Genomic DNA, 27529 nt, shown 5'->3' with positions numbered 1-27529 from the left:
ATAAAATTTTAAATCTGTTCCCTCGATCTGCGTTATCTTTAATTTCTAATGTTGGAAGCTAGCTCACTTTTCGCTGAGTTTATTTGCAAAATGAAATGATTACATTATGTTAAGGTGAGATGGTTCAAGGTTGCCATTTTCCTCACAAAGGGCAAAGAGCATTCCACATGTCTTCAGTTTGCTTTACTATGAAATGATCATCACTGTAGTTCAGCATATTTCCATTCCACATGCCTATGCCACGAAGTCTCAATTTCTTCATGATTGCAGACTTAATTGAAATGCTCTGCGGATCGTCATACCAGACCAGATGATAAGTATTGTTAACCTGCCATAAGAAAACAAAAGAGAGTTACACAGATAGGAGCGAGCGGTTTAGGTCAATGCACAGTTCGAGACACAGTGCTGAAAATCTTCAGCAGCACTATTTAAAATGCTTGCATGAAAAGACAAGCTCAGGTGGGCTGAGGAGAAGAAAGGTAAAGAGGTGGATTGTTCCAAACCTTAGTTGAAACGGATTGTGAAAAGCACTGTAACATTACATGAACTGTAAGTAATCTGTAAAGTGTCTGAGTACATTTACACATCACACCTGATTAGGAATCAAAATAGAAACTAATTTTAGAAAGAATCTGACCACTGAGCCTTCACTATGATAACAGAACATCGAATCTGAATAAATGTCAACTTTTTGAATTCTTTAAATTACTAAAATTGGAAAAATCAATGAAAATGTTGTTCTAAAAATGACAGCGTGGGATAGAGTACAAATGATTTAATAGGTTAATGTCATCATTAAAATATCGTGAGACTGTTCACTGATTGAATTAAGCGTTCATCCGTTAACATCCCACAGCTTAATTTCAAGTCAGTGATATAACGATGTTACTGCACTTCAAAGTAACTTATTGTGAGAAGCACTTTGGGACGATTCAGAGAGACAATCGATAAAGCACAATATAAATGCCATTCTTTAACTTTTACTGATACCGGCTTTTTATTTCCTACCTGTAGTGTAGAGATTTTGTTTTTAAAATTCCAACGTTTTGTCATTGTGGACTAACTCTCTGTTCAAACAACGAAGCTTTGAAAATGAGCCGAAGTTCCTCCATGGGCTTGACATTTAAATACAGGTGTCCTGACAGGAAAGCATCAAAAAGAGGATCTCCGTCTTAGATTCAAGCCAAATTGCCCAAACTGTCAGCTTAATTTTTAATATGAAATCCAACAGTCTATGTCGGAAACAATGCTTCACACTCAAGCACACATTTCTGATTACAGTGGATTAGCTTTGCTGAAGATGCAGAATCATAGTATCATAGAATGGTTACAACACGGAAGGAGGCCATACAGCCCGTCACATCCATGCCAGCTCCCTGCAAGAGCAATCCAGCTAGTCCCATTCCCCCGCCCTCGCCCCTTTGCTCTGGAAAGCTTTTCCTTTCAAGTACGTATCGAATTCCCTTTTGAAAGTTTTTTTTTATTCGTTCATGGGATGTAGGCATCGCTGGCAAGGCCAGCTTTATTGTCCATCCCTAATTACCCTTGAGAAGGTGGTGGTGAGCCGCCTTCTTGAAACGCTGCAGTCCGTGTGGTGAAGGTTCTCCCACAGTGCTGTAGGTAGGGAGTTCCAGGATTTTGACCCAGCGACGATGAAGGAATGGCGATATTATATCGAATTCACTTTTGAAAGCCACTATTGAATCTGCTCCACCACATCTTCAGGCAGTGCATTCCAGACCACGACCACTCGCTTTGTAAAAAAGTTTTTTCTCATATCACCTTTGGTTCTTTTGCCAATCACCTGAAATCTATGTCCTCATTCTTGACTCCTCCACCAATGGGAACAGTTTCTCTCTATCTACTCTCTCCAGACCCTTCATGATTTTGAACACCTCTATCAAATCTCCTCTCAACCTTCTCTGCTCGAAGGAGAACAACCCCAGCTTCTCCAGTCTATGCACGTAACTGAAGTCCCTCATCCCTCGAATCATTCACATAAATCTCTTCTGCACCCCCTCTAAGGCCTTCACATCCTTCCAAAAGTGCGGTGCCCAGAACTGGCACAATGCTCCAGTTGTGGCCGAACCAGCATTTTATAAGTATTCATCATAACCTCCATGCTTTTGTAATCTATGCCTCTATTTATAAAGCCCAGCATCCTGTATGCTTTCTCAACCTGCCCTGCCACCTTTAACGATTTGTGCTCATCAACCCCCAGATCTCTCCTTTCCTGCATCCCATAGTTTACATTGCCTCACCTTTCTTCCGACTGAAATGTGTGACTTCACACTTTTCTGCGTTGAATTTCAGCTGCCACGTGTCCGCCCATTCCACCAGCCTGTCTATGTCCTCTTGAAGTCTATAACTAACCTCCTCACTGTTCATTACACTTCCAAGTTTTGGGCCATCTGCAAATTTTGAAATTGTGCCCCTGCAGCTCCAAGGAAATCCCAATCTATCATTTTTAACACTCAAATCAATTAACTCATCTGGATGCTGTGCAACATATGAACATAAGACACACATTTAAAGCGCAGATGGGACCTCAGTTTAGTGTGTCATCTGAAAGATGGCACCTCCGACAGTGCAGCGCTCCCTCAGTACAGCAACTTAGAAAAATCCAATGCACAGCCCAGATGTCAATTCAGATGCAACAAGGCAAAAGATTATGGTGTTCGATTGGGGAAAAAAATGATTTGGGGGAAAATAGAAAGAGATAGATGACTTGCAAGTCAGAGTTAGCATTGGCCTCCAGAGAAAACAATTTAAAACAATAGGATAAACCAAGGTCTGATTTAACTCAATGTGGAACATTCTATCATCTCAAAATAATCTTTTCAAATTGCTCAAAGTAACAAAATATTGCAATCGAAAGGTGGAAAACATGATTTAAATGTTACTGCTGAAAGCTCAAGCATCACAGCCTTTGACTGCAGTGCGTCAAGTATCTCAGCAAGATTTGGCCAATGTCAATTAGACATGTGACTAGGTAGAATGCAGTAGGTCGAGAGTGTGTGGTATTTGCTACTGTGCAGTTTTCTTATGTACAGGGCACGCTACCGTCAATCTTTTGTGTTAAATTGATCATCAAATGGGAGACAGGGGCACACATTTCACGAACTAAACTATGATGATTTTCACAGGAGGGTCAATATGGGTTGTGTAAAGTGATCGATTTGAAAAGTCCACAGCTCGGAATTGGTTTGGTGCTTTGTATGTCAACTCCCATTTTCTTGGCTATTCTCCAACTACACACATTTTGTACTGTAGAAACTGTACATTCTGAACTTTGCTGAATCCTGTACACAGAGAATATTGAATCATGAAACACTGCAATGTTTGCATTCTACAAAGAATGGACAATGCACAACTCTCCATTGTGTTTTGATTGATAGTCTTACCATGTAGATATAATATGGGGCTTTCTGCTCATCATCCCAATATCTGCCAGTAATTGATTTGTGCACGTGCTGTACGATCTCTTTGTATGGGACCTGACGTCCAGCTGCACCACTGCAAGGGGCACCTCGGGAAGCAATCTTTTCCAATACACACCTACCACCCTGAAAAGTACGAAAGGATGAAAAAATAACACTTGTGAATAGAGTTACTTTGGTCATTTCAAAAATGCAGTAACAGCATGACTGGTCTCTAAGTGTAAAGGCTATGAGGGACAATTAGAGAAACATAAGCTTTACAATATAGAGAGGAGGGTCTCTCACAGAAATATATAAATTAAATAGTACATTTATAGATAAGGACAAGGTTGTAACTTGAAATAGACAGCAACAAGACTGAATGTCGAAGATTAAGGGGTGATCTAATTGATGTGTTTGAATTGATCAAAGCAGTTGATAGGGTAGATAGAGAGAAACTATTTCCTCTGGTGGGAGAGTCCAGAACAAGGGGACATAACCTTAAAATTAGAGCTTGGCCATTCAGGGGTGTTGTCAGGAAGCACTTCTTCACACAAAGGGTGGTGGAAATCTGGAACTCTGGACCTCAAAAAGCTGTTGAGGCTCGGTCAATTGAAAATTTCAAAGCTGAGACTGATAGATTTTTATTCGGTAAGGGTATTAAGGGTTACAGAACCAAGGTGGGTAAATGGAGTTAAGATCCAGATTAGCCATGATCGATTGGTGGAACAGGCTCGAGGGGCAGAATGGACTACTCCTGTTCCTATATTCCAATGTCTCCCACTGGGTATGGTAGCATTGTTGTTATGTTACTGGACGAATGAACCAGATACCTGGACGAATAATCTGGAATCATGAGTTCAAATTCTGCTACAGCAGCTGGGAAATTTAATTTCAACTAAATAAAATCTGAAATTTAAAAAAACTATTTTCAGTAATGGTGGCCATGAGACTATGGGATTGTTGTATTTCATCTGTTCACGAATTCATCCACTCTGGCCGATATGTGACTCCAGACCCACAGCAATATAGTTGATTTTTAATCACCCTCTGAATTGGCCAAGCAAGCCACTCAGTTGTACAATCTTTGCTACGGACTGCAGCGGTTCAAGAAGGTGGCTTACCACCACCTTCTCAAGGGCAGTGAAGGATGGGCAAAAAATGCTGGCCTTACCAGTGATGCCCACATCCCATGAACAAATAAAAAAAATTGTAAAGGAATGAGTTTTGAGAAAAGATTAGCAGAAGCTTAAGATTTGTAGCTCAGAAGAATGCAATTAAGGGGAGGCCTCAGTGGAATAAAATGTTGAATAGCACGGGTAAGGTAAGCCCAGCCAATGGATGCATGTGGAAATTAGTGAAAAGTAAACATAGAACAGATATCAAAAATCTTCTTTATGTAAAGAGAAGTTTTTGAAATAGTCTACAAGCAAGTGAACAGAGGCAAAAATACTGGACTGTTCCAAAATATAATTCGATGCCCTGTTCGGACAGATAATGTACCAGAGGGATGAGTTTCAGGTGAACTGACTTCACTCTCATTTCTTGTGCAATGCAAACAATTAATTTCCTCAGAAAAGGGAATCAATGGGATAGTTTGCACAGCAACAAGACAACGGTTTACTAAAGTTAATTCTCAATAATTAGGATATCTGAAAGCCAGATAATGACAACACCTTACCTCAAACAACTGCCTGCAAGTATAGTCATAACCATACCATGGAACTCCCAGCACGAGCTTTCTGGAATCAATTCCCAGATTGATATAAGCGGAGTAACCTAAATGGGGAAAATAATAATGAGGGTCCTAGATTCACATTGATATCGGGCAGGTAGACCCTGAACCAGATGGTCTTATTGTACATACCTGATAAAGTCTGGTAATAGGGAGCATTTGGCTTTGAAAAGCAAATGTCCCACATTTGACTCTGCATATCATAGGACATCACAAATAAAAAGTCACAGGAATTTGCAATTCTCAAAAAGTCATAGCATCGGCCATCAATGCAGTCTGGAGACCAAGGCACGTTAAATGTGACCTAAGGGCCAAAGAGTAACAAGAAGAAGTTAGTTTCATCTCATACCTTATGTTGGATATCACTAGTAGTTATATGGTTTTTATATGCACTCGCACAGGCTCCATGGGAGCTGTGAATTTAACAGGTTAGGAGTTCGACAGTGTTCATGACTGTATAAAAAGGAACAGGATAAAGTTGGGGCAAATAGTGAGTTAGAATTAATAGGATCCTCGGTTATCAAATATTAATCAGGTTCGATTCCCCACTGCTCACTCACCTTCTTCCTCCAATTTTCTGTCAGTTTTCTCTCCTCCTCTTCAAAAGGCATTAAGTTGTGACCAAACTGCAGTCCCAAAAGGGCCAGCCACACTCCAATACCTAGTCAAATTGGCCAAAGTTTGTTTACACGAGGCCAGACATTGAGTGCTGGCAGGCTATTTGAGTGTAGGACTTAAGGTCAAGAATTAAATCACTGCAATCTGAGTTAACAAGGTCTTAGAACAGAAGAACATAAGAAACAGAAGCAGGAGGAGGCCACATTGCACCTTGAGCCTGCTCCGCCATTCAAACAGATTGTGGCTGATCTTTGACCTCAAATCCACTTTCCAGCCCAATCCCCATATCCCTTGATTCTGCCAAGAGTCCAAAAATCTATTTATCTCAGCCTTGAATATAATCAACAACTCAGCATCCACAGCCTTCTGGGGAAGAGAATTCCAAAGATTCACAACCCTCTGAATGAAAAAATTCCAACTCATCTCAGTCTGAAATGGCCGACCCCTTATCCTGCGACTATGCCCCTTGTTCGAGACTCTCCAGCCATGGGAAACAACCTCATAAGCCCCCTCATAATCTTATATGTTTCAATGAGATCATCTCTCACTCTTCTAAACTCCAGAGAGTATAATAGTGATCCAAGGTGGCGTACAGTGTGGGGAAATGTAAGGTTATTCACTTTGGTAGGAAGAATAGAAAAACAGAATATTTTTAAATGGTGAGAAACTATTAAATGTTGGTGTTCAGAGAGACTTGGGTGTCCTCGTACACAGTGAATTGTTATGATCTGGAATGCACTGCCTGAAAGGGCGGTGGAAGCAGATTCAATAGTAACTTTCAAAAGGGAATTGGATAAATAATTGAAGGGAAAAAATTGCAGGTCAATGGAGAAAGAGCAGGGGAGTGGGACGAATTAGATCGCTCTTTCAAAGAGCTGGCACAGGCATGATGGGCCGAATGGCCTCCTTCTGTGCTGTAACATTCTAAGAACCGATGTTAAAATTACAGTTCGAACAATGCTGGTCCGGGAAGCCGGGCCTCAAGTCACTTGTATCATTCTGGGCTACAAGTGGTGCAGCATCAAGTTTGCTGTATATCCATTTAAACTGATTCAATCTAAAATTTCTAACCTCAGCAATGGTTAAAGCAGCTTTGGAACAAGATGATGCACTGATAAACAGCAGCTAAAAATCAGGATTTCAATTCACTTATCCAGAAAAATATCAATGGTCTTTACAATTAAGTAGAAACTAAATTGCTTATCCCCATTTAATAAATAACGGCTCCTTTACCTGAGACCCAGGTATTAAAATGTGAAATTTCTTCGTGGTTTCGGCAACCAGGTCAGTTATCAACAATTTGATGGCAGAATTATTTTCAGCAGAAAACTTCAGGTCCAAATTGATTCCATCCATAAATTGTCTTTTTACAGAGTTGACTCTGTGATTGATCCATTTTCTTTGGTGATTTCTGTCCATAATGTCTTTGTATGTTGGAACTCCTGGTGAACAAACAATGTCCATTTATACAGAAATAAAAACAGAAAATGCTGAAAATACTCAGCAATCCGGGCAACATCTGTGGAGAGAGAAACAGAGTTAATGTTTCAGGTCGATGACCTTTCCTCAGAACTGGAAGAAGTTCGAGATTGAACAGTTTTTAAGCAAGTGCAGAGGCAGAGAAAGGGGGGGTGGGGAAGGAAGGGGAGGGGACAAAAGAACAAAAGGGAAGGTCTGTGATGGGTGGAGGGCAAGAGAGATCAAATGACAAAAGGGATGATGGTGCAAGTCAAGGAGGGTGGGAATGGGAAAGGTAAAGACACGATGGGCTGAAGGGCCTCCTCCTGTCCCTTATCATTCTATGAACTTCATTGGAACAGTGTAAGGGGCCGAGGACAGAGAGGTCAGAGTGGGAGTGGGACAGAGAATTAAAGAGGAAAGCGACCGGAAGGTCAGGGTTACGTTTGCGGACTGAGCGGAAGTGTTCAGCAAAGCGGTCACCCAACATGCGTTTGGTCTCCCCAGTGTAGAGGAGACTGCATCGTGAGCAGCAAATACAGTATACTATACAATCATGGAATCATAGAATGGTTACAGCACAGAAGGAGGCCATTCAGCCCATCGAGCCACTGCCGGCTCATTGAAAGAGCAATCCCGTTCGTCCCATTTCCCTGCTTTTTTCTCGTAGCCCTGCAAAAGTTTCCGTTCAAGTATTTATCCAATTCCTTTTTGAAAGCCATGATTGAATCTGCTTCCACCATCCTTTCAGGCAGAGCGTTCCAGATCATAACTACTCGCTGCGTAAAAAAGCTTTTCCTCATGTCGCCTTCGGTTCTTTTGCCAATCATCTTAAATCTGTGTCCTCTGGTTCTTGACCCTTTTGCCAATGGCAACATTTTCTGCTTATTTACTTTATCTAAACTCTTCAGGATTTTGAACGCTTCGATTAAATCTTCTCTCAACCTTCTCTGCTGCATGGAGAACTCAATTGAAAGAAGTTCAAGTAAATCGCTGTTTCACCTGGAAGGAGTGTTTGGGACCCTGGACGGTGGGAAGGGAGGAGGTGAAAGTGCAGGTGTTGCATCTCCTGCGCTCGCACGGGAAGGTGCCGTGGGAAGGGGAGTGGGTTTTGGGGATGATGGAAGAGGGGACCAGGGTGTCGCAGAGGGAATGGTCCCTTCAGAATGCTGAAACAGGGGGGAGTTGAAGATGCGTTTGGTGGTGGGATCGCGCTGGAGGTGGTGGAAATGGCAGAGGATGATACAGTGAATGTGGAGGCTAGTAGGGGTGAAAGGTAAGGACAAGGGGGACCCTATCATGGTTCTGGGAGGGAGGGGAAAGGGTGAGGGCAGAAGTACGGGAAATGGGATGGACATGGTCGAGGGCCATTAACTAGAGTGGAGGGGAATCCTCGGTTGAGGAAAAAGGAAGACTTATCGGAAGCACTGATGTGGAAGGTGGCATCGTCAGAACAGATGCAACAGAGACGGAGAAACCAGGAGAATGAATAGAGTTCTTACAGGAAGTGTGGTCAGAGGTAATCAAGGTAGCTGTGGGAGTCAGTGGGCTTATAATAGATGTTGGTTGACAGCCTATCCCCAGAAATGGAGATAGAGAAGTCGAGGAAGGGAAAGAGATGGACCATGTGAAGGCAGGAGGAGGCTGGAAATTGGAAGCAAAGTTGATCAAATATTCCAGTTCAGGGCGGGAGCAGGAAACAACACCGATACAGTCATCAATGTACCGGAAAAAGAGGTGAGGGAGGGGTCCTGAGTGGGACTGGAACAAAAGTATTCCACATATCCGACAAAAAGGCAGGCATAGCCAGCCCCCGTATGAGTTCCCATAGCAACACCTTTTATTTAGAGGAAGTGAGTGGAATCAAAGGAGAAGTTGTTCAACATAAGAACAAGTTCAGCCAGGCTGAGGAGGGTGGTGGTGGATGGGGACTGATTGGGTCTCCGTTCAAGGAAGCAGCGGAGGGCCCGCAGGCCGTCGTGGTGAGGGATGGAGGTGTTGAGGGACTGGACGCCCAGGGTGAAAAAGAGATGGATAGGGCCGGGAAACTGGAAACTGTTAAAGCTACAGAGGACATTGGAAGAGGAAGAAATAAGTTCAATGTGGCAAGAACAGGCTGAAACAATTGGTCTACCGGGGCAGGCCAGTTTGTGGATCTTGGGGAGTAGGTGGAAGTGGGTTGTGTAGAGTTGGGGGACTATGAGGTTGGAGGCCATGGGGGGAAGATCTCTAGAGGAGATGAGGTTAGTCATAGTCTGGGAAAGTATGACTTGATGTTCGGCGGTGGGGTCATGGTCCAGGGGGAGATAGGAGGAGGTGTTGGAGAGTTGCCATTCAGCCTCTGCGAGGTAGAGGTCTGTTCACCAAACTACAATAGAGCCGCCCTTGTCAGCAGGTTTAATGACAATGTCAAGGTTGGAACTGAGAGAACGGAGTGCTGCAAGTTCAGATGGAGGTCGATTTACAGAGCATTTACAGAGCATCATTCACAGAACATTGTGTCCAAAGACACTTTACAGGACAGAACTGCCAACATCAAGTAGGAAGTAGTAGAGGAAGATATAGCGAGAATTTACATTTACATCGTGCCTTTCACATCCTCAGGATGTCCTTAAATGCTTCATAGCCAATTAATTATTTTGGAAACGTAATCACTGTTGTTTTGTAAGGAGATGTGGTAGCTAATTTGTGCCCAGCAAGGCACCACAAATAGAAAATTAGATAAATGGCCAGTTAATCTGTTTTGGTGATGGAGGTTGAGGGATGAATGTTGTCCAGGACACCAGGAGAACTCGCTCTTCTTTGAATTGTGCCAATGGGGTCTTTTACATCCACTTGAACAGACAGGTGGAGCCTTTGTTTAAGGTCTCATCTGAAACACAGCACTTCTGGCAATGCAGCATTCCCTCAGTACTGCACTTATGTGTCAAGTTTTGGAGTAAACCCAAAACCTTCTGACCCAGGAGGAGAGACACAGTGCTACCACTGAGCCAAGCTGACACTTGAGGGAAGTGACCAAAGGCACAGTCAAACAGGTCGGTTTTGATGAGGCTTTCGAAGATAGGAAGAGAAATAGCAAGACAAAGAAGTTGAAGAAGAAGAATCTGGAGTTCAAGACAGTAACAGCTGAAGGTTCTGCCATTGATGGTGGAAGAAGAGAAATCTCAGTCGCCCAGAGTCGGAAGAATGGAGCGTGTGTGCTGGGCTCTGGACACAATTGGGTGGAGCTTTCATTAAACTGCATTCTTCATTCTAAATCCTGGCATCAGTGGCAGACTGCTGCTGTGCCAGGGAATAAAAGTTCCACCTATCTATTTATAGGTTATTAAAAACACTATGTCCTGTCATCTTTCTATTCAAAAATTCTGTGTCAACACTATCTTTTGTTTTTCTATTTTAATTGTGTTCCCATCCAGTGACGCCCGTCCTGTCACCTTTGCAATAGGATTTTGCCCATAATGTGGCCTGTGGTGATGCAGTTCCACACTACGGCCACCAAGTGATGGTGTGGTACAGATTTCTCAACCTGCAGCTGAAACTGTTTTTCATGGACCATGTTTTTCCTCAGTAACTGCAATATTTAATTTATAAAATAAGAGTTTCTAAAATAAAATACAAATTCAAAAAATGACATTTCACAATAACATGTTTATATTTATTCACCGAATTTTCTTTCAGTGTCTTTGCTTGAAGTGAAGACATTGAAGACAAGTGAAGTTTTTATTTGAAGGCCTCAGCCTGTCTCCAAAGCCTGGACATATCCTTCTCCCTCATGCACTTCTGCAGCTTCCCCTTAAATGCATCTATGTCATTAGCATCAGCCACTCTATGTGGGAGCAAGTTCCACATTCTCACCACTCACTGACTAAAGAAGTATTTCCTGAATTCCCTATTGGATTTATTAATGACTATCTTATAGATTTGGATTACCTCTAGTTTTGGACTCGCCCACAAATGGAAAATTACAAACATATGAACATACGAGAGCTGGAGTCGGCCATTCAGCCCCTCGAGCCTGCTCTGCTATTTGGTAAGATCATGATTGATCTGATTGTGACCTCAACCCCACTTACCTGTCTCCCGACTATAACCTTTGACTCCCTTGTTAATCAGGAGTCGATCTAACTCGGCCTTAGAAATATTCAATGACCCTGCCTCCACCGCTCCCTGGCAAGGGAGTTCCACAGATTCAGGACCCTCTGAGAGAAAAAATTCCTCCTCACCTCCGTCTTAAATGGGAGACCCATTATTTTTAAACTGGTGGCCCCGAGTTCTAGTATCTCCCACAAAGGGAAACCTCCTCTCATCATCTACCCCTTCTAGTCCCCTCAGGATCTCATATGTTTCAATAAGATAACCTCTCGTTCTTCTAAATTCCAGTGTATGCAGGCCCAACTTATCCAACCTTCCCTCAAAAGATAACCCCCTCATCTGAGGAATCAGTCGAGTGAACCTTCTCTGAACTACCTCCAAGGAATAATTTCCTTTCTTAAATAAGAAGACCAAAACTGCACACAGTATTCGAGATGTGGTCTCACCAATGCCCTGTACAACTGTAGCAAAACATCTCTACTTTTATATTCCATTCCCCTTGCAATAAATGACAATATTCCATTTGCCTTCCTAATCACTTGCTGTTTCTGCATACTAACTTTTTGTGATTCATGTACTAGGACACTGATTCCTGTGGCACTCGTTACATCTTGCCAATTCATAATTTTAAATACCTCTATCAGATCACGTCCCAGCCTTCTCTTTTCCAGAGAAAAGAGCCCCAGCCTGTTCAGTCTTTCCTGATAGTTACACTCTCTCAGTTCTGATATCATCCTTGTAAATCCTTTTTGCACTTTCTCCAGAGCTTCGGTATCTTTTTGTAATATGGAGACCAGAACTGTGCACAGTCCTCTCAGTGTTTTCCAACCAAGGACCGATACAAGATGAACATAACATCTCTGCTGTGAATTATTTTCCTCCAGAAATGAATCCCAATGCTTTGTTTGCGCTTTTTAAGGCTTTCTTAACTAAGCATTTCTGCTTAAATGCTCAAGGCAAGTACAGAAGATCGGAATAGGGCGACGATGAGGGAAGCGGTGGTTCGGGCACCTAACTTGCAGGAACATGTGAGGGGTGAGGGACTGATGCTTCCAAAGATGTCAATAGCAGTTTGGGTCGCATTCCATTAGACCCCCCTCCTCCCCAACAAGACATGTTAGACCCTGCATTCCCCGACCTCCCCAATACTGCCAGATCCCAGCAATCCCTGACCATCTCCTGAGTCCTTGCTGGATCCCACAATCTCCCTCCTCAGAATTCTCCCCCTCCCCTACTCCTAGATCAGAAGACTCCCGCTCAGTGCTCACGAACCCAGCAAGTTTGGGAGGTGAAAAGTAGAATAAAAATACATCACCAGTCAATCTCCCATGGCAATGGACAAAGAGAGTCCAGACTTGTGTAGTATTCAGACGAAACAGGATTAGAGTGTGGGGGATAATTCAACCAGGGTGTTCAGATGTAACTCAGTCCCCATTGTGAAATCATGAAATTTGTCCTAATTTTTAATATAATACTTTGATCAATTATAATTTTTATTTAAATGGCAACTTGAGTGGAAAGATGCAAAACAGAGGTGCTACAGTGCCACCACTGGTGGGGAGGATGTAATTACAGTGCATCAAGTTTACGGAGACAGTTCCCATTATAAATGTGGACAGAGGAATTTATAAATGGAAAAAGTTGCAACAAAAGTGTGAAAAACTTGAGAACAGAAAGTAAGGTTTTGTTGACAGGAGGTGTGTGTGGATATAAGATTTTTCATATGCTATAGATGGAATGTAGAATCATTTGCGAGAGCTGTACTGGAGCTGGAGGGGAATTTCAGCACTGTAATGTCAAAAATAGCAATTCAAGGCTGTGCACTGAATGTCCTTTTATGTGGTTCTCAATAATACAGCTTGCATTGGAAGACAGAAGGACATTTGTTTTTTCTGTGATAAAATTATTTACCTCTCAGGACAACTCGAACTTGATTCGCATGAGCATAACACAAAAGCTCAGGATCGTAAGGTCCAAAGGCTGCAATAGTCGTGACCTTAGACCAGTCATAATACTTCCAATCCTTTCCTCCAACATCAAAGACAAAGACCGAGTACAAAATAAAGCAGTCAATTGCAGTAATGAAGGGCAGAAAACTGCCATTTAAAAATTTATATTTTCACAATCATTGGCCCAGATTTTGTTGACAAAATAACGGTGAGGCTAATGGTGCTCGTTTTATTTATGTGTAAATGGTACAGCAACTTCAGGCGAGGGGCAGATAAACTCTTTTTACAAGGGGCTTTCGTGTTACAGTTTAAAAACTTTTCCATTTAAGGTACCTGGTGTCAAATCAAGCATTTCTACCATGAGACCAGCAAGACTAGATCAGAATATAGTTCCCGAGAAAGCGAAACAGCCCATACTGCACCAGTGTGACATTTTTCCATTTCCCACACCAACCATCCTGTGTTCTCAAATGAGACTGCCTGTTTAGTGCTGCAGTTTAGTTCATCACAGTTTTGTGATTTGGGCCCTTTGATTTGGACTGAGACTATCAAACATGCATCATCTCAGCTGGCACTTTTGTGCTGTAATGAGAGAGTGCTGCATTGTTGGAGGGGTTGTCTTTTGGATGAGATGTTAAAATGGATCTAATAGACCACTGGCAATATTGAAGAGCAGGGAGTTCTCTTGGTGTCCTGGCCAACACTTTTCTCTCAACCAACATCAGCAGAAACACATTAACTGTTCATTCATGCAACTTGCTGTTTGTGGGACCTTGCTCTGCACATATCAGCAGAATTGTATTCCAGCACAATCTGTAACCTCATAGCCCGGCATATTCCACTCTCTACCATTACCAACAAGCCAGGGGATCAACCCTGGTTGATTGAGGAGTGCAGAAGAGCATGCCAGGAGCAGCACCAGGCGTACCTAAAAATGAGTTGCCAACCGGGTGAAGCTGCAACAGAGGACTACATGCATGCTAAACAGCGGAAGCAACATGCTATACACAGAGCTAAGTGATTCCACAACAACCAACGGATCAGATCAAAGCTCTGCAGTCTTGCCACATCCAATCGTGAATGGTGGTGGAAAATTAAATAACTAACGGGAGGAGGAGGCTCTGTAAATATCCCCATCCTCAATGATAGGCATCTTACAACACCAGGTTATAGTCCAACAATTTTATTTTAAAATCACAAGCTTTCAGAGATTATCCCCTTCATCAGGTGAATGAGTGAAAGATTCTCAAATCGCATAAGACAAACACGGGACGCAACCAACAGAGTACCCTTCGTCGTCCAGGACTTCCCCGGAGCGGAGAAATTACGCCATGTTCTCTGCAGCCTTCAACATGTTATCGATGACGACGAACACCTCGCTATGGCCATCCCCACACCTCCACGACACACCTTTAAACAGCCACCCAACCTCAAACAGACCATCGTTCGCAGCAATTTACCCAGCTTTCAGGAGAACAGCGTCCACGACACCACACAACCTTGCCACAGCAACCTCTGCAAGACATGCCAGATCATCGACACGGATACCACCATCACACGAGAGGACACCACCCACCAGGTACATGGTTCATACTCCTGTGACTCGGCCAACGTTGTCTACCTCATACATTGCAGGAAAGGATGCCCCAGAGCATGGTACATTGGCGAGACCATGCAGACACCGCGACAACGGAAGAACGGACACCGCGCAACAATCGCCAGACAGGAGGGTTCCCTCCCAGTCGGGGAACACTTTAGCAGTCAAGGACATTCAGCCACTGATCTTCGGGTCAGCGTTCTCCAAGGCGGCCTTCGAGACACACGACAACGCAAAATCGTCGAGCAGAAGTTGATAGCCAGGTTCCGCACCCATGAGGACGGCCTCAACCGAGATCTTGGGTTCATGTCACGCTACACGTAACCCCACCAGCAAAAAAAGAAAAAAAGTTATGTGTTTTAATATTCCCTCTCTCTCTCACTGCCATTTGGGTCTCTTTCTTTCTGTCTGTGCAATTGACACAATGAATATCCAGTGTACTGGGATGTGCTGTTCTCTGTGACTGGCCTGTTTGAACAACAACGACACCTTTTGATTGGTGTGATGCTGTCCCAGCCTAATATAAGATATGCAATTTGAGAATCTTTCACTCATTCACCTGACGAAGGGGATAATCTCCGAAAGCTTGTGATTTTAAAATAAAATTGTTGGACTATAACCTGGTGTTGTAAGATTCCATACATTTGTCCACCCCAGTCCATCACCGGCATCTCCACATCATCCTCAATGATGGCAGAGTCCAGCACGTGAGTGCAAAAGACAAGGCATGAAGCGTTTGCAACCATCTTCAGCCAGAAGTGCCGAGCAGATGATCCATCTCGGCCTCCTCCTGATATCCCCACCATCACAGAAGCCAGTCTTCAGCTAATTCGATTCACTCAACGTGATATCAAGAAACAGCTGAGTGCATTGGATACCTCAAAGGTTATGGGCCCCGACAACATCCTGACTTTAGTGCTGAAGACTCGTGCTCCAGGACTAACGATGCATCCAGCCAAACTGTTCCAGTACAGCTACAACACTGGCAACTATCCAACAATGTGGAAAATTGCTCAGGTATGTCCTGTCCACAAAATGCAGGACAAATCCAATCCAGCCAATTACTGCCCCATCAGTCTGCTCTCAATCATTAGCAAAGTGATGGAAGGTGTCGTCGACATGCTATCAAACGACACTTACTCACCAAAACTTGCTCACCGATGCTCAGTTTGGGTTCCGCCAGGACCACTCGGCTCCAGACATCATTACAGCCTTGGTCCAAACATGGACAAAAGAGCTGAATTCCAGAGGTGAGGTGAGAGTGACTGCCCTTGACATCAAGGCAGCATTTGACCGAGTGTGGCACCAAGGATCCCTAGTAAATTTGAAGTCAATGGGAATCAGGGGGAAAACTATCCAGTGGCTGGAGCCATACCGAGCACAAAGGAAGGTGGAAGTGGTTGTTGGAGGCCAATCATCTCAGCCCCAACACATTGCTGCAGTAGTTCCTCAGGGTAGTGTCCTAGGCCCAACCATCTTCAGCTGCTTCATCAATGACCTTCCCTCCATCATAAGGTCAGAAATGGGGACGTTCACTGATGATTGCACAGTGTTCAGTTCCATTCGCATCCCTTCAGATAATGAAGCAGTCCGTGTCCGCATGCAGCAAGACCTGGACAACATCCAGGTTTGGACTGATAAGTGGCAAGTAACATTCGTGCCAGATAACTGCCAGGCAATGATCATCTCCAACAAGAGAGAGTCTAACCACCTTCCCTTGACATTCAACGGCATAACCACCGCCGAATCCCCCACCATCAACATCCTGGGGGTCACCATTGACCAGAAACTTAACTGGAGCAGTGACATAATTTCTGTGGCTACAAGAGCAAGTCAGAGGCTGGGTATTCTGTGGCGAGTGACTCACCTCCTGAGTCCCCAAAGCCTTTCCACCATCTACCAGGCACGAATCAGGAGTGTGATGGAATACTCTCCACTTGCCTGGATGAGTGCAGCTCCAACAACACTCAAGAACTCCACACCATCCAGGACAATGCAGCCCGCTTCATTGGTACCCCATCCACCACACGAAACATTCACTCCCTTCCCCACCGGCGCACAGTGGCTGCAGTGTGTACCATCCACAGGATGCACTGTAGCAACTCACCAAGGATTCTTCGACAGCACCACACAAACCCACGACCTCTACCACCTAGAAGGACAAGGGCAGCAGTCACATGGGAACAACACCACCTGCAAGTTCCCCTCCAAGTCACACACCATCCCAACTTGGAAATATATCGCCATTCCTTCATCATCGCTGGGTCAAAATGATGGAACTCCCGACCGAACAGCACTGTGGGACAACCTTCACCACACGGACGGCAGCGGTTCAAGAAGGCGGCTCACCACCACCTTCTCAAGGGCAATTAGGGATGGGCAATAAATGCTGGCCTTGCCAGCGACGCCCACATCCCATGAACGAATAAAAGAAAATTGCCGCTGAGTTTGCCGACAACACTTCAAAAAGTAATTCATTTCATGTGAAGTTCTTTGGGACATCCTGAGGACATGAGGTGCTCCATAAATTCAAGTTTATTCATTCTTGGAACCAACAGACAGAGGAGACTTTTATCCCACCCATCTGTCAGAAGAATGTTTTGTTGGTGGGAAGGTGGGGGAAGTGGGATAAAAGCAGAATGAACACATCGAGCCTGCAGGTTATATTGGTGGTGCTCTTGTTGCTGCCACACTGCCTACTTAGTAACATTGCTCTGAAGTAAATACTGACCTCATCAATACAGTCAGCAGTTACAGAGTCATTTTGCAACCAATGTATTTTTTAAAGATCTGTTATGTTGTATTCAGTTTAATCGTGGCCAAGGTCCCAGTTTTACAATGAGTGAAAAACTCAAATGTCATTTTTATTACATGGGATTCCAGGATTTTTAACTGGTGTTTTGGGGATCAATATTCTGTGAAAACCACAAACCGGTGACCTCAACCATGGTATTAGACAGACACACTGCAGGAGTTAGATCACACATCATTTAAGACTCTGCACATTGCAGAAATATTTTAAAAAACACATTTTATGGATGCTGCACTTGTTAAAATATCTTTGCACTGCTCAATACTACGGTTGGTCCTATTTTATACAAACTGTAACTACACCAACATTAACACTTTAACATACGGATTATAATATGATACACTTTGCATTTCAACAATAATCGGACATTCCTCCCCCCACTATCCCCATCCCAAGAGCTCCACCTGTCCCTCACCCTGACCCACACCCCTCAGACTGTTCCTGACATTTGGACCATATCAACGACCCCTCTGCAGCCCATCTCTCACCCATGCTCCAGGCTGCAGCTCTCTGTTCCACCGCCGGCCCCCAGCCCAGCCCGTGCCCCAATTCCAAGAAAGGCTGTGCCCCTCAACCCAACTCAGCCCAGCCCGTGTCCCCCAACCCAACTCAGCCCAGCCCGTGACCTTTAAATTCACCTCACTCCCCAGACGCCTTTGGCTCCAATATTTTAACAAACACCACCCACCGTGGTAAACAAGCCCATGAGCAGGGGCCCCCACCCCCGGCCCCCGAACACCCACCCCCGCTCCCCGAACACCCACCCCCGGACCCGAACACCCACCCCAGCTCCCCGAACACCCACCCCCGGCCCCCGAACACCCACCTCGAACTTATGCTCCACGGTCACGGGTGAGCACAGAGCCCGATCCGAACATGGACAGCCGGTCCCGGAGCCGCAGCAGACCCACAGCACGAGCACGACCAGGGCCTGCGCCAATTCCAAACTCCAGCGCATCCTCTCCGCCTGAGCTCTTCCCGATATGAAGATCCACCAGATGCAGCAAGATCATTTATTGAAATCCACCCGGATGTGACTGATGATGACACCTCCTGAGTCTCTCTCTCTCTCTCTCTCTGTGTGTTGGTGGATGTGGCAACAGTGAAATTTTGAAACAATCGTCATACTCTGAAATGCAACTTTTAAAGGGACGTTCTCTTATCCCACTTCCTCCAAATCTTGGCCAACCCTCAGCCCAACACCAAACAGAGCAACTAAAAAAGGAAAAAGAAAGAACTTGCATTTGCAAACCGCCTTTCATGACCTCAGAATGTCTCAAAGTGCTTCATCCCTCTCCATGACCACAGTTTGAGGCTGAACCAGACCGTTTGCAAACTTGGAGTCCTATTTGACCCTGATATGAGCTTCTGACCACAAATCCTCTCCATCACCAAGACTGCCGACATCCACCTCCATAACGTTGCCATCTCCAACCTGCCTCAGCTCATCTGCTACTGAAACCCTCATCCATGCCTTTGATACCTCAAGAATTGACTATTCCAATGCTCCCCCACCAGCCTCTCATCTTCCACCTTCCAAAACCTTGAGCTCATCCAGAACTCTGCTGCCCATATCCTAACTCACACCAAGTCCCATTCACCAATCACACCTGTGCTCGTTGACCTACATTGGCTCCCAGTCCACCGAAACCTCAAATTTAAAATCTATCCCTCAACCAACAACTAAATGTAAACCAGATTATTTGGTCATTTATTTTATTGCTGTTTGCGGGAGCTTACTGTGCGCAAATTGGCTGCCGCGTTTCCTACCTTTACAATCATCCTTGTTTCAAATCCCACCATGGCCTCTCCCCTCCCTATCTCTGTAACTGCCTCCAGCTGCACAACCCTCCGATAACTCTGAGTTCCTCCATTTCTGGACTCTTGCGCATTCCCGATTTTAATCGCTCCACCACTGGCGGCCATGCCTTCAGCTGCCTCGGCCTTAAGCTCTGGAATTCCCTCCCTCAGCCTTTTTGCCTCTCTCCCTCTCTCTCCTCCTTGAAGACACTCCAGCGAGTGACTCACCTCCTGACTCCCCAAAGCCTTTCCACCATCTACAAGACACGAGGCAGGAGTGTGATGGAATAATCTCCACTTGCCTGGATGAATGTAGCTCCAACAACACTCAAGAAGCTCGACACCATCCAGGACAAAGTAACTCGTTTGATTGCCACCCCATCCACCACCCTAAACATTCACTCCCTTCATCACTGTGGCTGCAGTGTGTACCATCTACAGGATGCACTGCAGCAACTCACCAAGGCTTCTTCGACAGCACCTCCCAAACCCCCGAACTCTACCACCTGGAAAGAAAAGGGCATCAGGCACATGGGAACAACACCACCTGCACGTTCCCCTTCAAGTCACACAACATCCCGACTTGGAAATATATCACCGTGCCTTCATCGTCGCTGGGTCAAAATCCTGGAACTCCCCACCTAACAGCACTGTGGGAGAACCTTCACCACACGGACTGCAGCGGTTCAAGAAGGCGGCTCACCACCACCTTGTCAAGGTCAATAAGGGATGGGCAATAAATGCTGACCTTGCCAGTGACGCCCACATCGAATTAAAAAAAACTACCTCTTTGACCGAGCTTTTAGTTACCTGTCCTAATATCTCCTTCTGTGGCTCAATGTCAAATTTTGTTTGATAATCGCTCTTGTGAAGCGTCCTGGGACGTTTTACTACATTAAAGGCGCAAAATAAATGCAAGTTGTTATTGTTGTTCACAGCCAATGAAGTACTCTTGAAGCGTAATCACTGTTGTAAAGGTAGGAAAAGCGACAGCCAATTTGCACACGGTCAGCTCGCGCAAACAGCAATAAAATAAATGACCAGATAATCTGGTTTTTGTTTCGGTGTTGGTTGAGGGATAGAATTTGACCAGGACTCATTTATAACTGGTTATTTATCTCATTTGCTGTTTGTTGGACCTCGGCGGTGAACAAAATAGGTGGCTGCATTTTGCCGACAAAAAGACAGTGGGCTCGATTTTACCAGCGGGTTCCGGGTGCGTTCCCGGCAGGGGAGCGTCGAAAATCGCGATATCCAGGTGTGTCACCGGATCGCGCCTCGATCCCGGCCAATTCCGGGTTCCACGCTGACGTGCGGGGCTGCGTGCGCAGGCCCCACTGGTGGGAATCCCGCAGGCAATTAAAGCCAGCGGGATGCCACTTGAGTGTATTTACCTTGCTTGTTGAGGTCATTAAATGACCTGATTCAGCTGTCTTAATCGGAAGTGTGGGATTTTACCTTCAACGCAGACTGTTTCACACACTGGGGGAAACAGTCTCACTTCAACCGGACGTGTTGCAGCCAGCAGCCTGTGGCAGCTGCCAAGGTGCACTCCACAGGGGGGGGGTGGGGAGACCCCTCACCCACGCAGGAGGCCACTCCGTCACATAGGGCAACGCCTGCCCTCCACCACCCTGCTCCGAGCCAGAGGAAACCCCGACGTGGAACCACAGCCCCAGTGCGAGGAAACACCGACCTACGTGCACAACCCCTCAAACCAACACCTGCCAGATTGATGCCGCTTCGACATCCTCGGAGGACGAACAGCATCACCAGCCCCAGCAGCCTCGCAGTCCACGCCGTCCGCCTCATCGACGTGGAGCCCACCAACACGTTGCTGCGGCACACCCACCTGCACAGCAGGAGGGAGGGCAACCGCAGAGAGAGATGCGTCGCAGGAGGCACTACCCTCCGCACAGGGTCTACAGACCGAGGCTCAGCTTCATGGACCTCTCTGAGCAGCAGTGCATACGGAGGCTCAGAGTCACTCGCCAGGTCGTCGCCGACATCCGCAGCCTCCTTAATGACGAGCTGCTCCCGGATGCACCAAGCAGCATCTTCTTACCCGTTGCCGTCAAAGTCACCACTGCCCTCAACTTCTTCGCCTCCGGATCCTTCCAGGGTGCCACGGGGGACATCACCGGGGTCTCTCAGTCGTCTGCACACAAGTGCATAAGGCAGGTCACCGATGGGCTGTTCCGCAGGGCCTCGACCTACATCAACTTCGCCATGGATGAGCGCAGCCAGATGGAGAGGGCGGTGGGATTCCATGATGTGGCTGGCTTCCCACGGGTGCAGGGTGTAATCGATTGCACCCACATAGCAATACGGGCACCTCCACATGAGCCAGGGCTGTTCATCAACAGGAAAGGGTATCACTCCATGAACGCTCAGCGCATTTGTGACCACCGCCAGAGATTCCTACACGTGTGCGCCAGATACCCTGGCAGCTGCCACGATGCCTTCGTCCTCAGGGAGTCCACCGTCCCGCCCCTCTTCCACGCACCCAACGCCGGCAACGGCTGGCTCCTCGGCGACAAGGGATATCCCCTGCACACGTGGCTTATGACACCTCTGAGGAACCCCATTACCGAGCCGCATCGTCGATATAATGACAGCCACATTGCTACCAGGTCTACAATTGAGCAGGCCACAGGGCTGCTCAAGATCCGCTTCAGGTGCCTTGATCGTTCCGAGGGAGCGCTCCAATACACGCCACTCCGAGTGGGACGAATTATAGTTGTCTGCTGTGCCCTGCACAACATGGCACTACAGAGAGGGGTGCCGCTGGAGGAGGCCCCATGCACACCCGCCACCCACATTGAGGACGACAATGAGGAGGAGGAGGAGGGGGAGGAGGAAGAGGAGGAGTACGAGCGAAAGGAGGAGGAACGACCCATGGCCCGAACACCGGCTCACCTGCGTGCTCGTCAGGCCAGGGAGGCACTCATATGCCAACGGTTCTCCTAACATCACACTGTGTGAGGCGTTCACATGTCATAACGTGCACAGACAAGGGTCCATACAGGCTCCCTCCACAGAAGAGTGGTGCCTGTACACCTGCACCCACTGTATTATGCCCAATGGGTGGGACGGGGTGGTCGTCGTGATGATGAGGCGCACGGAAGGGACATATTGCACAAGCCGCAGAATTATGGACAAGAGGTGGCAGCATTGGTGAGAAAAAGTGACTTTATTTCATGTTGCCATTCAAAGACTGGAAATAAAAAGATAACAAATAGACAAACACCCTGGTGCAATCCCTGTGTGCTCACAGAACTTTGGGTTCTCGTTTCCTGGTACCCCTACGTGGTGCTACCCCTGTGGCTCCAGCAGAGGTGGTGGCAGGTTGCTCCTGTTCATGCCCTGACCTGGTAGATGCTTTGGGCCGGCGCCCCCTGTGTTTCGGTGCCCGTGAGGGCACCTCCACAGCCTTCCAGGCTGCAACCGGGGACATCCCCGGTGTCTCTCAGTCGTCTGCGCGGATGAGCCCTGCAAATACACCTACACCCACTCTGCAGTGACACACTGGGTGGCATCAGTGGTGGGTCCTCATAGGGATACCCAGGAGCGGGCATTATTGCACAAACCGGACAGGATTCGCGAAGACATGGCACTAGTGGAGCCAATATAATGTGTGATGTGAGTTGTTATTTAATTCAATAGAAGTACGAACCATGACAGACCCTCAAACACCCTTGTGCATCCCCTTCATGCTCACGGCACGTTTGCCTTACGCTGCCTACTGCACATATGTGATGCATGCCCTGTGGCTGCAGCACAGGTGGTGGCAGGTTGAGTGAGGCTGGCCGTGAGAGAGATGCACGAGAGGGTGAGTATGGGATAGAGCCATGAGATTGTATGAGGATTGGGTTGTGTGGTAGTGGCGGGGTGAGTACTCGCGAGGTGAGTAGGTGCAGGTAAGATGAGGATGGGGTTTGAGTGGGTATGAAGGGTGATGTGACAGAGTAGTGTTGGCAGTGCCGAAGGAGATGTGGGGTGGGGGCAGTGATGTGGCAGGCGGAGTGCAGGGGAAAGACTACGTGTTCTCACTGTGGCTGACCTACTGAGGTCATTGGTGCGCCACCTGCACTGTATGCAGGTGGGCGATATGTTGGTGGCGCAGCTCACCCCCTCTGCCACCTCGGGCCAGGCCTTCTTGGTGGCAGAGGCAGGCCGCTTCCTCCCGGCCGCTGGGGGGAAGATCTCTGTCCTCCCCCTCCTCCTCACCCCATCTAATGATACCTGGGGTGAGGCGTCATTAAACTGGGAGCAGCCTTCCCCCTGGGCTGCTCCATGCTGTAATTTTTACTTTTTGTGGCAGCATCTGTCAGTGGAGGACTGCCCCTTTAAATAGAGCGCCTCCAGCTGACAGATCGCACTGCGCATGCGCAGCCCACCCGACGCGCAGATCAGCAGCGCGGAACCCGGAGGAGCAGGTAAGTGGATCCAATTAGTGAATTGCCTGCTGCGATAACGGGGAAAACCCACTGATTTCACCGGGCGCGTTTGGTACGTGCCCGCAGGCCGACCCGCAGGGAACCCCCACCCCTGGTAAAATCGGGCCCAGTGACTCCACTTCAAAAATTTATTCATTGTCTGCAAAGTGCCTTGAGATGTCCTGAGGGCATGAAAGGTGCTATATAAATGCAAGTTCTTTCTTGAAGGTATTTCGCTCTATTTTAACTCAGGCACTAACTCCCCTTGAAATAAATGGGTTAATATCACAGTTGACTGATGCTCAGAGGAAATCAAGACAAATGTGAAGCAGTCGTACAATGTTATCAAATTTAATGTACACACAAGATAATTACAGATGAGGGAGGCCACTCGGCCCATCCAGAAATCTCCCAAATCCCCACCCCATTGTTGCATCCAGTTGCTATTTAAATGATTCCTAGGATTTTCGTCCCATCTACCGGATCTGGGAATTTATTCCATCTGTTGATCACTCTTTGAACTCCCTGATATCAGTGCTAAATTTGCCTTTTACTTTACCTTTCATCACTAAGGCTGCAGATATGCTGCAGCGACCAGTCTCTGCCGAGTGCGGTACAGAGTCGCCAGACCAAAGTTATACTGATATCAGCTGTAAAGGAGTACTGTGCATGTCTGGATGGATGCTGGTGCAGAGCTCCACTTTCTCCCAGTTAATTTTTAATGATAGGGAGGGAATGAATGGGAGTGTTTGCTTCCTCCTCAAATTAAAAAGATTCCACAGAAAGTTTAAAAAGATCTCGGATGTTTTAAAATGCTGTTTTGCATCAGGTGGAAATGATAGCAGCCGGTACAAACTCAAGCTGGTGCGGAACAGATTCCTGGACTGAGGGAGAGGGGAACGGAAAGGGTCTCACTTTACTGGTACGAACTTAAGCTGGTGCAGGACGGACTCCTGGATAGAGGGAGAGGGGAACGGAGGGTCATTGCTTTGCTTGATTTTAGTACCGTTGGGAGTCAGATTGCTGCCCTGACATCTGTTACTTCTGTGGAATTTGCTCCCACAAGGAGTAGTTGGGGCAAAGTAAGCTGTGAGGAGAGCACAAAAAGGGATATAGAGAGGTTAAGTGAGTGGGCAAGAAGGTGGCAGATGGATTATAATGTGGAGAAATGTGAGGTTATTCACTTTGATAGGAAGAATAGAAAAACAGAATATTTTTGAAATGGAGAGAAACTGTAAAATGTTGGTGTTCAGAGGGAATTGGGTGTCCTGGTACACAAAACACAGGAAGTTAACATGCAGGTACAACAAGCAATTAGGAAGTCAAATGGTCTGTTGGCCTTTATTGCAAGGGGGTTTGGAGTCCAAGAGTAAGGAAGTCTTGCTACAATTGTAAGATTCTCAAAATTCACAGATCTCCCAAAACTCGGAGAAAAACCCGAAAGAAAAGGTCTTTGGAATTTATCTTTTCCCTGAGTATGGAAAACTTTGACCATTGACTAAAATCCTGAGATGGAAGGATAGGTGAGAGGTCACCAGACGAATCCACAACTAACACTGTGGAATGTGGGAGAATTACTGCTTCAGACATGTCTCTGTTTTAATGCAAAACCTACAGCAGGTGGTCAACACTCACTGCCATTGAAAGAGGCAACTGCTCCAGACTTAGGTGGGGCCACGTCTTTGTTTTAAAGCAAAACCGATCAATTTCTAGGACGTTGGATACAAAAGGAAGCCTTGAGTGACAAGCTCGAAAAATTGGAATTAACAATGACCCATCGGGAGAAGCAATTGCAACATGATGAGGGACCATCAAAAAGCCATCAGAGATTCTTAAGGACTTTGTCAGAACTGTTTAAACAGGCATGAAGTGTTTTTTTTTAAAGTGACGAAGACCATTGTAAGAGAGGGATATAGAAGTGGAAACTCAAAACCTCTCTCTCTCTCTCTCTCTGGTTCTTGCTGGCGCTTGTGTGCTGCTTGTCTTGTTCTGGCTGTGTCTAGAAGGAAGAGCAGCTTCAGCGAACAACAAGGCGAGGGGGCAACAGGAAAGCAGTTCGACAGGGAAGGTCAGTAGCTCCAGAAGCAGGCTGACACACAAGAAGAAACCAGAGCAACAGCCCCAGTGACCATCAGACACCTCGCGGCAACAAGGGCCTTACGAAACAACCAACCGAATATTGCCACCAACCATAAACTCTGGCCCTTTAGTGTCCAACTTAGCTAGTATAGTGGGATTTGGAGGGGTGAGGTATCATTCCACTGTAATTTCCCTCATGTGTACCGAAGTGTTCCCCATTTTAGTAGAGTGTTAAGATTGTTGTGTTGTATTTTCTCTCTTGAATAAAGGTCAATGTTTCTTGCACCAAAACCAGTTGTCTGCTGCACTTTGTCACAACTAAGTCCAAGGTTGAGAACCCAGGGAGTGGGAGCGATTCAAACCACTCAAAAGTCAGAGGCGAAGCTGACACACACCACCACCCCCTACAAATTGTACAGGGGCTTATGGAGACCACACCTGGAATACTGTGTGCAGTTTTGGCCTCCTTACCTGAGGAAGGATATACTTGACCCCTGGGGACGGTGCAGCGAAGGTTCACTAGATTGATTCCTGGGATGAGAGGGTTGTGCTATGATGAGAGATTGAGTACAATGGGCCTATACTCTCTGGAGTTTAGAGGAATGAGAGATGATCTCATTGAAACATATAAGATGCAGAGAGGGCTTGACAAGGTAAATGCTAAGAGGCTGCTTCCCCTGGCTGAAGAGTCAAGAGCTTGAGGGCACAATATCGGGATAAGGGGTCAGCCATTCAGGACTGAGATGAGGCGCAATTTCTTCGCTCCGAGGGTTGTGAATCTTTGGAATTCTCTACCCCAGAGGACTGTGGATGCTCAGTCGTTGAGTACATTCAAGGCTGAGATGGATAGATTTTTGAATCGAGGGGAATCAAGGGATATGGGGATCGGGCCGGAAAGTGGAGTTGAGGTCGAAGATCAGCCATGATCTTATTGAATGGCGGAGCAGGATCGAGGGGCTGCATGGCCTAGTCCTGCTCCTATTTCTTATGTTCTTATGTTCAAATAGCATAGATGCATTTAATGGGAAGCTGGATAAACGCATGGGGGAAAGCGCTAGAAGGATATACTGATAGGGTTAGATGAAGAGGGGTGGGAGGAGGCATCGATCATTTGGGCCGAATGGCCTGTTTCGGTGCTGTCCATTCTATGTGTGTAATTCTATGTAAAACCTTGTTGATATGCAACTGAAAGTAGTTCACGTTGTTACAAAATGGCAACAGATACTGAATCCACAGTTTACGGGGAAATTTTGTATCGAGCATAATGAATGAAATGTTTGTGAAAAACTCCAATGACGGCAGCAGAGAAGAGCTTCACTCCCTTAGTGACCTCATCAACCATCAAACCAATAAAGAACAGTGCTCCACTCACACTGACACAACAGACTTTAAGAAACTTGACAATTTTTTTTCTATTTCAAAATACACTTTATTTCATCATATTTAAAGATACACACAGTTCAACGTAAAAAGACACAATTTCAATCAATGTAGTTCGAACCAATACAATGCTGATCGTACACACTATGAT

General features: G+C 46.1%; 1 protein-coding gene across 1 annotated transcript; it reads right to left on the bottom strand.

The window, feature by feature from the left end:
* Nucleotides 1-142: 142 nt before the first annotated feature.
* LOC137325597 (di-N-acetylchitobiase-like) lies at nt 143-18638 on the bottom strand. Its single transcript, XM_067990863.1, has 7 exons — nt 18445-18638; nt 13234-13418; nt 7006-7214; nt 5287-5458; nt 5101-5198; nt 3405-3566; nt 143-328 (listed from the first exon to the last, which is right to left on the bottom strand). Exons 1-7 carry the CDS (start codon nt 18636-18638, stop codon nt 143-145), a joined length of 1206 nt encoding a protein of 401 aa, XP_067846964.1.
* Nucleotides 18639-27529: the final 8891 nt, after the last annotated feature.

The sequence above is a fragment of the Heptranchias perlo genome, chromosome 9 (assembly GCF_035084215.1).
Source record: "Heptranchias perlo isolate sHepPer1 chromosome 9, sHepPer1.hap1, whole genome shotgun sequence".
In the NCBI taxonomy this organism is placed as follows: domain Eukaryota; kingdom Metazoa; phylum Chordata; class Chondrichthyes; order Hexanchiformes; family Hexanchidae; genus Heptranchias; species Heptranchias perlo.
The sequence above is the reverse complement of the archived record's forward strand: the minus strand, read 5'-3'. Positions and strand labels throughout refer to the sequence as shown.

Bases quoted from the DNA above. Each gene is read 5' to 3' on its own strand.
- LOC137325597 (XM_067990863.1), bottom strand. From the start codon at position 18,638: ATGCGCTGGAGTTTGGAATTGGCGCAGGCCCTGGTCGTGCTCGTGCTG. The intron at 13,419-18,444 runs GTGGGTGTTCGG...TTTAAATGGCAG, and splicing joins GTGGGTGTTCGGGTCCGGGG to TTTTCTGCCCTTCATTACTG. The intron at 5,199-5,286 runs GTATGTACAATA...TTCCCCATTTAG, and splicing joins CTATTACCAGACTTTATCAG to GTTACTCCGCTTATATCAAT.